The sequence below is a fragment of the Osmerus eperlanus genome, chromosome 11, assembly GCF_963692335.1.
Source record: "Osmerus eperlanus chromosome 11, fOsmEpe2.1, whole genome shotgun sequence".
NCBI classification, from domain to species: Eukaryota; Metazoa; Chordata; class Actinopteri; order Osmeriformes; family Osmeridae; genus Osmerus; species Osmerus eperlanus.
Genome location: NC_085028.1, coordinates 13,702,905 through 13,715,650, shown reverse-complemented (window position 1 = coordinate 13,715,650; position 12,746 = coordinate 13,702,905). Strand labels below are relative to the sequence as shown.

Here is a 12,746-nt window from a genome sequence, read left to right as displayed (position 1 = left end):
AAAAATTGATGGTTTTCATACCACATGGAACATAAACTGAACATGGGGCCATAAAAGATTAGTATGCCTGTGTTAAGGATAATAAGAAACATTTGATCATGCAATGTGACACACCACTGTCCACTGGATCTGTTCTGCATTTTTAAAATCCTGTTTTGGTTTGAGGACTGGAAGACCCGAAAGCCAGCCCAGCTGACCACCGAACATTCACATAAACGGGAACCGATGCCCCATGCAATGCACTGTGTTATCCACCAAACAGTTAACATAGCCTATTAAAAGGCCTGTGTAGCTACAGTCTTCAACATCTTTTCCCAACTGATTATCTTATTCAGTTATCAGATTGGCTTTTGGTGGATAAAAGTGAAAGCAGCCCACAACTTCACTTTCAAAACAACAAATCAGTGTCAGAATTTTGACAGGTGAACTTTAGACTAGTTTAATTCAATTAATTTGTTAAACTAATGTGTTTTAAAAGTTGTTTATTCACTTTGTTTGGACGTTTTAAAATGTAGGCATACACAAGTAGGTTAGTCTACTATCACAAATTTGAGTTTTTATTTCAAAATCTTCAATCTCATCGTGACGGTAAGTGGTTAGATCACGAAACAAAAGGTTATGCTGCCATCTTCTGGCTAAAAAAATTGCAAAACACTTGATTAATTTGAAGTGTTCCTGGTTATTTATATTTTGTAGCATATGTTGTGAGTGTTGCAGTTTAGTCATGGAATTCTTTGGAAATGGACTTGAAATTGATTTTATGGAATGCAAAGTCATGATGCAAATGTCAAAAGCTAGTTTATCATCTTGTCAAATGCCGCAAGGCAAGAAACATGGACACTGCTCTTGTGGAAGAGTGACCATCATGACACCTAGTAAAATGAAATATCTGCTTTCCCCTAAACAACTGCCATATTTTGAGGAGAAAGAAGAAAGACGATCGGAGCAAATGTATACTTGTTTCATTTTAGTTTGCTATCAATTGACTATTACATTTACACAACGTTGGCTAAAGGCTACTGTGGTATTGAGAATTTGATTGGCAACAAGTTTTAGCGACGTAAATCCATTTGTGCAGTGCACTATATAAAAAGTTAGTGATTGATGTTGGACATATACCAACAACACAGTTGTCCCCACAATTATAACAATCATTAGATTTATTTGACTGAAAACCCGATTGACAAGGTATGACAGACAGCATGCGATGCTAGATTTTATTCGTCATTGGCTCATCCGGGGATTTGATAGTTTGATTGACAGTTGCCATGGTAACAGCACTGGCATCGCCATTTTGTTAGAAGGGGTTTTTCGCTGTTCTCCTCAAATGTTCTTTCCTCTCGGAATAAGGCTGACACTGGATATACCCTTGACATTTTTTATTGAAAGTGAAGCATCCAATGGATTGGGTTAAGAACACCAAGGAGCAGATTTTTTTGTGCTGTTGGATGTTTTAGGCGGCGCCGCACTTACTCAGTTGTACGTATCTCTGGTCTAGCGGGCCGGTCCACTGCGCAGGTTTGGAACGCGCGCCATTTTGTGAAAATTGACATAAAAATTATTGTCTAAAATTACAGTAGCTGAAGCGGAGGATAAGATTTTTTCTGTCGTGATTTTAATTCAGTTTATTTGTCGACATGTTCGACACGTATATCTTCCGTGCTGATTTTGTACGGGATAGATTTGTCTAAATTCAGCAACGTTGATTTAGCGGTACAATTGCTAACGTTAGCTAGCTAGCTCGGAAGCTAATCTGGCTAGCTAGCTAGCAACTGAATTCAGCTAGCTAGTTAACTCGCTTGCTAGATAGCTACGGTCGTTTAGACATTCGCGACGCTAGTTTACTTCATTAGAGCCACTAACGTTAGCTAGCTAATCACCAACTGGCGCTTGTCTGTGTTGCCTTAGTTACTGATGCTGTTTGCTGGAACCAGCTACGTTTGACAGATAATAAGTTAGTTAGACTAGCAAGACTTCAATTGGCTGGCGATTTTGACGACTTTGGTGGCTAGTCAGAAGGAATTGAGTTTACACTGGCTAAAAACACGCAGGGAGTGGAGAAGCTCAAACTGGATACGTTGTCTCATCATACAGGTTATTGGACTTTAAATGAAGATCGTGCCGTCAGAGGTGAGCTTATGTAGTCTTAAATTGTAGATATGTATTACTAGATACTGTATAGCTAACTAAATGACTAGCTAACTAAGGTTATTGTGGAATATGTTTGTTGTTGCTTGGTTTCACAGGTTACGGGGCAAGCAAAGTTAGCTCGTTAGCTAACTTGATAGTTTGTGTGTTATCAAGAGCTGGATAGCCAGTGCTAGCTCGCTCACATTTGCCAGCGACCACGACAGTTCGGATGTACGGGGTTTTCAAAATAATTGGATGGACGTATTGTGTGCTGTTCCCAACAAGTTAGCTGTGACAAACGTAGGAAACGTACTATTGGCAATTGTCTTCAAGATAGTCAGTGATATAACTAGTACTAAGCTTGCAAGTGCAGGCTGTGTTAGCCATATTTTGCGATGTAGTTAGGTAGCTAGCTAACGTTAGACTAGACTAGCTTGCACGGCTACCAAATCACGGGCCCACAACCCGTTGAACACATCGTCACAAGCAACACTCGCTTGAGAGAGCCAAGCCTGCTTGTCCTAAGATCGCAGAACAGCAATCAAACGTTAGCTGGCTTGTCTAACAACAGTTAGCTAGTCTAGCTTTGTTGCTAGCTAGCTAGTTGGTCATTGTAAACGGATGATTCGAGAAACGGATTTACTAGCTAGATACTAGTGATGATTTGCTTTCTACATTTCAACCATGACGAGGTATACTCCATTAATTGTAAGTATATGCTGCTAGCTAGCAGACGTCAGTTATTCTGTAACGATGACATTTCAGACCTCCCTTTTAATGACTGAAGCAAGTGTCGTTCTTTAACGTGAAGGATGACATGGTTTTACTTAAACGTTAATGTTTTCGCTTGAAAGTGGCGAGTAGTGAGATGGAATAGCTATAGATTTTTAGTCACAGGACTCGATAACCAGACTGCCATGTTTGCTCCCATGTAGGCCCGCTCATGTCTTGAGGAATATAAACCAGACAGGAAAGGAACTGTTCACAAGTTGGTTCTGAAAACGGAGAATGTGCCGAACGTTAGCAAACTGTCAGTTGTAATGTTCATAGATTACGAATTAGTTGGGCTCTTGACGTTTATCTGATGTTCATGTTGATCTCGAAGTAACAGGCCTTTGTTGTGTAGATTGTAGTGAATTAGGATAGTTGGGGCTCACAGTGACACACAAATGACTGAACAGTGCTTAATCTCAATCTTTTCGTGAATTATTTAGGCTACTACTACTTCAAAAAACGCAACTACAATGTATTGTGTATGTATATGTCATATTATTTTGATTATATTCATAAGAGGCCTTTGACAGTGTGCATTGACATTCTGAGAGGAGATTTCCAGTCACATTATAGCCACAACAAAAGAAGGGCCAATTTGACCTGCTTGACAAGGTGGCATCTGTATAAGTGAACCGTTGTCTTGAGCAGTTCCCCAAAAAATTAATGGCATCATGCTGCTTGTATTTTGTTTTTAAAACATTTTCTGCCCATAAGAAAAACACTGCCTTCAAAAAAAGTTTTAAAATCTGTAAATATCCCAATGCATAGGACTAGATGCACATTAGATTGTGGAGGCTAAACTCCCACAAGTTCCCTTTTTCTACCAAGAGTTCTTAAATTTATTTTTTATCACATAAGTAGATCCCACCATTACTGTTAAATATAATTATCTGTTTGTATTCTTTGTAGTGGGTTGTGGTTTGCTGCTGGACTCTCCTCCCAGGATGATATGACATTTTACAGGAGACGATGCATCCAGGTTAGCTGCAACATATTAAGTCTTTATTCTTTGATGGGGAGGGGCAATCAATTTCTTTCGTTTTCCAAATGTCTAACAGTACCTCTTAAACAGGCCCAGCCATTGCTTATCAATTAGAAGTCATATTTGATTGATTAAGGCAACATGCAGGACATACCCCAGGAATAACTAAATCTATTTAATGATTTTCGATTGTATCACAAAATCATCCTTCATATGCCTGAATAGAAAGTATTTCTGCCTTCTTTAGCCGTAGATATCCAGCATGTTTGCGCATCTTGTAAATAAAGGCAAAGGAACAAATATGAATAATTATAAACATTAAACAAAGCATTTTAAAATAGTATAAGTAGTTTGTGACAAAGCTGTCATAGGTATAAACGGTGTAGGTTTTATTTAGTCATCTAGGGTAATCACTACTAAAATAGGGATGCAGTTATACATAGTAATGTCAATATATTCTGTATTATAATAAAACAATATATAATCACAATTTGTATGGCATTCCAGATAGTAAAAAAAATGCTAGGCCTTTCAATAACTGGCTGTCTTGTAATGTACAGTATATCATACTGTCTCCAGGTTCTCTGTTTTTGTCACTGAATGTGCAGTTTTTTTTTTCTTTTTCTTTTTTTCTTCTCCCCACAGCTGGGTCAGCTCTGTTCCTAACGCTCTCAGATGAAGTGCAGAATTTGGGCTGTGCTGCTATTTTTCTGTCAGGCTCTAGTGTGTTGAAAGCAGCCTCTAAGTGTGCCAAAGTTCAATTTTATTTCTTGTTTATTTCTTGTTTTCTCATTGGAAAATGGGAGCAGCTCTGCCCTGGCAACAAAAGTAGGCTATTTGCATACTGCGTTGTGATTGGTCTGTGCATTGATGGGCTTGCCAAATCACGCTGTATCTCTGTGGTGATAGGCTATGCTAATTAGGTGCTGTTGCTGGGATTCTGAATAGTGGTTACTGTGTAGCACTGGTAAATTGTGTTGTCTGATGAGAGCCGCTGATAGATGAATATGCTATTTATTAATTTTCTGAAACTGACATACAGTATGATTCACTGCACTTATTTTTTTTCATTGTTTTCTAAAAATGTACTCAATCTTATACCTATATTCTTCATCGAATTATAATAGAACTAATGACCTAATTAAATTTCTTATGAATATATTTGATTATAGGTTAGAAAAGGAACATTCTCCTTTAAATTGTTACACACTAAAAAACATTGGTAACTATCATAATCTGTGAACTTGATGCAATACGGGGGGATCTTCTTTCTCCACCCTCACATGCACCTGCCACAGATACTGCCTAGCCCACGAAAATGGTAGAAATGGTAAAAGTAACGTAATTGGAGCCTTACAGAACTGAGTGAAAGTGCAGAGTCCTAAATACCTTTTTATGCAGGCTGTGGTGAATGATACTTATATAAAACGTGTTTATCAATGATTGTATTTTACAACAGTTCAAGTATTGACTGGTTTAGTTCAGCAATGGTTTGAGGTTTGTTTGAGTGCTAGTACTACATGCTACTGTACATGCACCTAATGTACCTCCCATTTTGGCATGAAAGTAATGCTCTTGATTCTTCTAACAATTTATTTTGTAAAGCTACATCTTTACCTAAAGTACACATTTGTTAATTGTTTTCAGGAGGAGAGACTTCAGCATGCAAACCTTCGTCCGTCCGGCTTGCGCCCTCTTTTTCTTTCCACGCTGCTGGTCTTCAGATGGCTGCTCCAATGCCCCATACGCACCAGCAGTACAGTGACCGCCACCAGCCGAGTACTGATCAATCTGTTACGGTCTTACCGTACAGCGACCCGAATCAACAGCTCACTGCCAACCCGGTACAGCACTCACACAGGAGCATTTGTGCACTTATTATAATCTTTTTTATTTGTATTTTTTTTTTGTGTGTGTGTTTGCAAGTCGCACTTTAAAGTTGAGCATTTGGCCACCAGCATAAATTACATGTATCTCCCCAATCAAATCAAATGACTAACTGTTCTGTTTCCTGCTCCATTGTTTTTCCAGAGGCACATGCCCCAGTGCTTTCGTGACCCAACTTCGGCTCCCCTGAGGAAGCTCTCCATCGATCTTATTAAAACATACAAACACATCAATGAGGTGAGACTGGCCATTTTGGTTTGTACATTTGGGCCTATGCTTTAACATTTGAGGTTTATGAAGACTGGATTGATGCATATATTCTTTCTCAAAAGTAACTGGTGTCTTGTATGCCTCTCCACTAGGTGTATTATGCAAAGAAGAAACGACGTCACCAACAGGGTCAGGGTGAAGACTCCAGTCACAAGAAAGAGAGGAAGGTCTTCAATGATGGCTATGACGATGATAACTACGACTACATTGTCAAGAATGGGGAGAAATGGATGGACCGCTATGAAATTGACTCCTTGATAGGAAAAGGGTCATTTGGACAGGTATACAATGCTTCTGGGGGAGAAAACAACCATTGTAGCCTGTTCCATGAAAACAAACAACATCATTCTAATGTGGCCATTTGCAGCATATTCTTATTGGGTCGGAGACTTTATAACCGCAGTAGTGATGTTGACATGTGCTGGAATGTGGCCTTGTTGGTTGAGAACTGGGGTCAGTGTGAAAAAGACAGTCCGTTAGCGTGTGTTAATGTATTTTCTTCCTTTTTTAAATGCATTATAGGTTGTTAAAGCCTATGACCGTGCAGAGCAGGAGTGGGTTGCCATCAAGATCATCAAGAACAAAAAAGCTTTTCTCAATCAAGCTCAGATTGAAGTGCGTCTCCTTGAGCTCATGAACAAGCATGACACAGAGATGAAGTACTACATCGGTAAGTAGTAGAGGGTCAGATGGCTGAGAGGTTAGGGAATCGGGCTATTAATCAGAAGGTTGCCGGTTTGATTCCTGGCCGTGCAAAATGATGTGTCCTTGGGCAATGCACTTCACCCTACTTGCCTCGGGGGGAATGTCTGTACTTACTGTAAATCGCTCTGGATAAGAGTGTCTGCTAAATGACTAAATGACTAAATGTAAAATGTAAGTCACTCCCTTTTCTTTCAGTGTGGTTATCAGTTGACCCCTTTTGTACCTCTTTTAATGCAGTTCACCTCAAGCGCCATTTCATGTTCCGGAACCACCTCTGCCTGGTGTTTGAGATGCTTTCCTACAACCTGTACGACTTGCTGCGGAACACTAACTTCCGTGGTGTCTCGTTGAACCTGACCCGGAAGTTTGCCCAGCAGCTGTGCACAGCGCTGCTGTTCCTGGCCACGCCCGAGCTCAGCATCATCCACTGTGACCTGAAGCCCGAGAACATCCTGCTCTGCAACCCCAAGAGAAGCGCCATCAAAATAGTCGACTTTGGCAGTTCATGCCAACTGGGACAGAGGGTATTTAATATTACTACTAAGAATTTATGTTCATTTACTTTTTTATATATATTTTTCTCTCCTCTTCCACTTTGTCCAGTCCTCAATTCTGTCTCCTGTTCTGATTGTGGATTGTCATGTGTTACTTTGGTGGGCGACTGTTGTGGTGATGGAAGATGTCCCATATTGTCCTTCCTCTTCTTAGATATACCAGTACATCCAGAGTCGCTTCTACCGGTCTCCTGAGGTGTTGCTGGGAATGCCCTATGACCTGGCCATTGACATGTGGTCCTTGGGTTGCATCCTGGTGGAAATGCATACTGGAGAGCCCCTCTTCAGTGGAGCCAATGAGGTATGTTAGCCTGGTCTGATCTTCTAAAGTCTGTTGTAATGCATCTTGCAGATTTTTATTGATGTCATGAAAAGTAATCGTTTATTAAAAATATTTAATTCTTAGGTGGACCAGATGAACAAGATAGTTGAAGTTCTTGGTATCCCACCCAATCACATAATGGACCTAGCCCCAAAAGCCAGGAAGTTCTTTGAGAAGCTATCGGATGGCACATGGAGTGTAAAGAAGACCAAAGATGGCAAAAGGGTAAGTGCACTTCTGCATACTTACCATGTGGGGGCGCTACAGTATAGACCTTTGGTGTAGAGTAGACACAATCATACACTGTAAGATGGTGTACAGCTGTCTCCAGTCATGGTGATGAAATCCCAGCTTTTTTTGCATACGAGTTTAATCTTTTGAGGCTGTGTTTACAATTCATGTTTAAGAATGAAACAAGATCTCAGAACAAGATCCATGCTCTTTCTCCTTTTCCCCTGACCAGTATAAGCCTCCAGCCTCACGGAAGCTCCACTCCATCCTGGGTGTCGAGGCCGGAGGTCCAGGTGGGCGGCGGGCAGGAGAATCTGGCCATGCTGTCGCGGACTACTTGAAGTTCAAGGACCTGATCCTGCGGATGCTGGACTACGACCCTAAGAGCCGCATCCAGCCCTACTACGCCCTGCAGCACAGCTTCTTCAAGAAGACTGCAGACGAAGGGACCAACACAAGCAGCAGTGTGTCCACCAGCCCTGCATTGGAGCAGTCCCAGTCTTCAGGAACAACCTCCAGCACCTCCTCTAGTTCAGGTAACAATGGAACTAAATTACTAGGCCACCAAACCATTCACTTCATGGTCCAATCGAATGCAGTGTTGATGTCCGTAGCTTTTCCATGAAACAGTTTTTTTTTTTTAAGTAGAGATATGTTTTGTGAGGTCTATTCTGAATCTCTGTGTTTGTGCCACCTCTGGTCTTCTAGGGGGGTCTTCTGGGACAAGCACCAGTGGCAGAGCGAGATCAGACCCCACCCACCACCACCTGCACAGTGGAGGGCACTTTGGCACGGCCTTGCCAGCCATAGACGGTGACACCCTCTGTCCACAGGTGACACTCAGACCTAACTTCAGTCTGTCTTGTTAGCCATTGAACAAAGCAACCAAATTTGATCTTATTTTAACAATATATTACAGTATAGGGTATAATGATCCTGGCCGGGGTACTAATATGACGTAAATGAAAGGTGCATGAACTGAGCATCCGTCTCTCTTTCTTGACTAACTGACAGGCAAGACAGCCGTACCCACCACCCTTGGTGTGGGGAGGTGGCGTTGGACCAGAGGCAGTCACGGGAGAGACCCATCCAGTTCAAGAGACCACCTTCCACGTACCCCCACAGCACCCCAAGGCCCTCCATCCCCACTCCCACCCTCATCATCACCATGGGCAGGTGATGGCCACGCGGCCTCGCCCACGCCATTACACCTCCCCGACACACAGCTCCTCTACCCAGGACTCTATGGAGGTGGTGCATGGCCATCTGTCTATGACCTCCCTGTCTTCCTCTGCCTCCTCTTCCTCCACATCTTCCTCTTCCACTGGGAACCATGGCAACCAGGCCTACCAGCTGCGCCACCTGCCCGCTGGTGCCCTGGACTTTGGTCGCAACGGTGGGCTGAGCATGGGGCTGGGTGCCTTCTCAAACCCGCGGCAGGAGACTGGCATGGCAGCGCACCCTGCTTACCCCATGGGCACAAACACGGGGCCGGCCCACTACCTAGCGGAGGGGCACCTGGGCATGAGACAGGGCATGGACCGGGAGGAGTCTCCCATGACTGGAGTATGTGTGCAGCAGAGTTCCATGGCCAGCTCGTGACTGCACTGACATTTGGCTGTGTGTTCCCCCTTGTGTGTCATTTTTAAGGTGGTGTTTTTTTACTACAGGTGTGTTGAGAACAAAAGCTGCTCACGTCAGAAGGGAGATATCACTGAATCGCTACTACAGAGAAGAACCTTTGTTAAAAGTATATGTAATTTCCATCATATTTCTTTTACAATCATTAGGCACATAATATAACAAAAATAACCAGAGTAAGATTGAGAACTCCATTTGCCATATCACTATATTCATGTAACAAGTTATCCCTATTATGTATTATGTGGCAAAATCTCTGAGCATTTCTGAATCAAGTTTGAAGCTGTTTCACAGGTACCTTTCAGTTATGAAATGCTAACACATCCTATTAAGTTCAATCTGTGGAATGTCTTGACATTTATGTTCCACTGGTTGTTAATTGTTTTACCCTTTTAAGTGAAATTTCACATAAGAGCTGCTTGTAAAACCTGTAGCTTGGCTAGGAGGGAAGTGTTTGCAGTGATATTTCGTGTTGTTGGTCGGTATTGTGTAACTCTGTGAGAGGGGAGCACATGGCAGTGGAGTTCCTTCAGCGTGCGCTGGCCAAGTGGAAGGCAAGCCCCGCAGGTAGGTACCAACACTGGTCGTGGGGGTGGGGGGGTGGGAGGCATGGGCAGTTCGAGAAGGAGGTGGAGCCGCACCCTTCGAGCCCTGTGGCCCAGTGTGCTGAGACCCCGACCGGGCACAGACAAGGACAGTGATGGGCTCCGGAGACAGGAAGATCCGGCCCAGTGTGGAGGAGACAGTCAGTGGCTGGTTCTGAGATAACCCTTTGGCCTTACGACTCATGGACTTGGAATGGGATGGAGTTGGACATTACCATTTGATTTTGGATGACTTTCCTCTATTTTTATCTTTAGACAGCCCTTGATTCTTTAAGGATGTTAAAACAACAGAAAAAGGTAACTAAGAATGGTAATTTTTGAGGCCTTTCTCTACAAAGATTTCTTCAACAGGGCCCCACGTAACAGGGTCTATTGTACACACCAACCTCCTAAACGTTACTTCCTTATTCTCAGATTAAGGATTTTGCAGTGGAAAGAACAATCGAGTCAACCCGTTTATTTGTTTTTTGTTTATTTTTTTCCCTTATGCATGTAGTTCCTCATCACAACATCTGCACAAATGTCTCTCCATCTAAAACATGGAAACTGAAGAAAAAACAAACGTGTTAAGTGACTGCCTTCTTTCTCCTCAAATTATGCTGTGAATTTTACAATGAATTTATTTTCCCTTTGGATATTTTTTATACCAAAGCAGTTGTTTTATAGCATATACAGTAGGTGTCTGTAACCAATAATGTAGCAGTTCACCACTCTTGAGGCAAAGTTTATCAAGATCTTATTTTATTGTCGATACTTAACAGCTGCAATATATTTCTTTAGCAAAACTGGAGATTGATGTTTAACTTAATTGTTAGCCACCTTGTATTCTGATTTGGTTGCAACGTTTTACCAGAACTGTTTCCACATGAATTGGTAGGTTTTTATCAGGAGTCTTTTAAAATATTGATATGTTAGAGACATTGGTAGTTACTCTGCAGGCTCCAGAGTAGCAGGATAGAAGCTGATGGTTTAAAGGAGACTACTGCATTCTATGTCTGCATTTGCCCCTCCCCCCACATCACTGTTTCAAATGGTTTTGCTGACTTTCATACATCATTTGAACAACATGCTATCTGCTGCCATAAAACACGCGACTACTTAAGTCTCTTCTGTGTCTGCAGTAAAGTGAGACAGTTGTGGGAAAATCTATTTGAGTTTGTTTGAAATGTTATGCTGTGATTTGGTGGAGCAGATGCCTAAACGTTTTGTCCTGTTCAAAGGGAAAGGGTGCCACCCTCAATCACATGTGCTTGGTCGAAGCAGACATGCATGTCATTACAACTTGTCAATAACCAGAAATTTGTTTTGTTTTATTTTATATCAGGGATTTTGAAGTGCGTATTATTTTTTCTTACTCTCTTTTGTCAACTTTGGAAAAGTAATTCGACCAAAATCCTGCTTGTGTAAGCAAAATGCAGACAGCAGGAACTTGTAGGACATTCTTTTGTCATAGTTCAGAGGAAAAACCATCCCATGGACAAATCATATTTTGGTAGGCCTACAAACCTGATGTAAAGCTACCTGTAATGAGCTCTAAGATTTAGCTGGATGTTAAGGTCGGCCCCAATCATTTCTACTACCCCTCATGATTTGAGACATTCAGAAAATGCCAGTGATTTAACTGGCACTCATACTGGTACAAAACATTCCAAAATAAAGACAAAAAAAAAGAAAAGAATTGACTTCAGAGTGACTCTTAAGTGTGCGCCTGTTTCAGATCATGCTGATTGACCTCTTATCTAGAGCAGTTGTCATGAAATGCAGCCCCTTTTTAATAGTTGAAATAGAATTTTATGTATATATTTATATTTTTTTAATAAAGGAAGTATAGAACTCACTACCTTGCTCCTGCTGGTATGTTGGTTATGTTTGTCAATTTGGTGACCATTCAGTGGGCAGGAACTCCTCTGTTTTCTTATGTCAGTGGCGTAACCTTGCCTTGAGGCAGAGGTACTTGACTACATCAGGACAACACTTTGAGGTAGGGTTTGAATCAAGCAGGGAAAGCTAGATCTTCAAACCTTAATTTTCACAGGGTATATTGTAAGTGCATGTACATCACAAACCTTACTTTTTGGTTCTATGAGAAGCACATGTTTGAACAGTGGTTCTATTTTCCATAAGGTTATGTTTGTGGGTCTCACACAAACGTTTGTACTTGTTGACATGATATCCTCCACCTTAGAAAATTCCAAGTCCTCTGATTTCATTTGAATTTCTTTTCCTTCATTATTGATTTCACATTTTATCACATTTTTTGTACATGCAACATGCACTAAAAAACTGAACAGCATGGGGGGGAAAGGATAAGTCCATGTATCCACAGATTGTAAGATCTAGTCAAGACTTTGCTGTGTATATGACAATGCCCTTTGTATTATATTAAGACAGTCTTATGTATGATATATAAAAAGAAGTTAATTGAATTGTTCTCTGTCTCTTTATTCTTCCACTTCGACACATATTTCCCCACCACTCTAGGATTGTTCTCCATTACATTTAGGCTACTAAGATTACATACTTGCATTTAACATAGATGTATGCTCACATACCGATTATTGTATTTCTCTAGGAGTGAGCAAAGTTAGATTACAGTAATCCACAAACGTACCTTAAATTTGTGTACGTAAACTAGTCACAATCAA

The 12,746-nt window shown here is 41.4% G+C and overlaps 1 protein-coding gene across 6 annotated transcripts; it reads left to right on the top strand.

Annotated features, from left to right (window-relative positions):
- Positions 1 to 1,216: 1,216 nt before the first annotated feature.
- On the top strand, positions 1,217 to 12,527 carry dyrk1ab (dual-specificity tyrosine-(Y)-phosphorylation regulated kinase 1A, b). 6 transcript variants are annotated; one of them, XM_062472256.1, is made up of 12 exons: positions 1,217 to 1,479; positions 3,814 to 3,883; positions 5,534 to 5,730; positions 5,918 to 6,010; positions 6,136 to 6,324; positions 6,566 to 6,713; positions 6,986 to 7,272; positions 7,457 to 7,603; positions 7,709 to 7,849; positions 8,088 to 8,391; positions 8,564 to 8,688; positions 8,870 to 12,527. In XM_062472256.1, the coding sequence occupies exons 2-12, from the start codon at positions 3,874 to 3,876 to the stop codon at positions 9,455 to 9,457; spliced, it is 2,229 nt and encodes a 742-aa protein (XP_062328240.1). In that variant the 5' UTR covers positions 1,217 to 1,479; positions 3,814 to 3,873; the 3' UTR covers positions 9,458 to 12,527. The 6 variants fall into 6 exon arrangements, with proteins under 6 accessions (XP_062328240.1, XP_062328239.1, XP_062328243.1 ...); XM_062472255.1 differs by having other exon boundaries at positions 1,217 to 2,130; XM_062472257.1 differs by lacking the exon at positions 1,217 to 1,479 and adding an exon at positions 2,360 to 2,838.
- Positions 12,528 to 12,746: the final 219 nt, after the last annotated feature.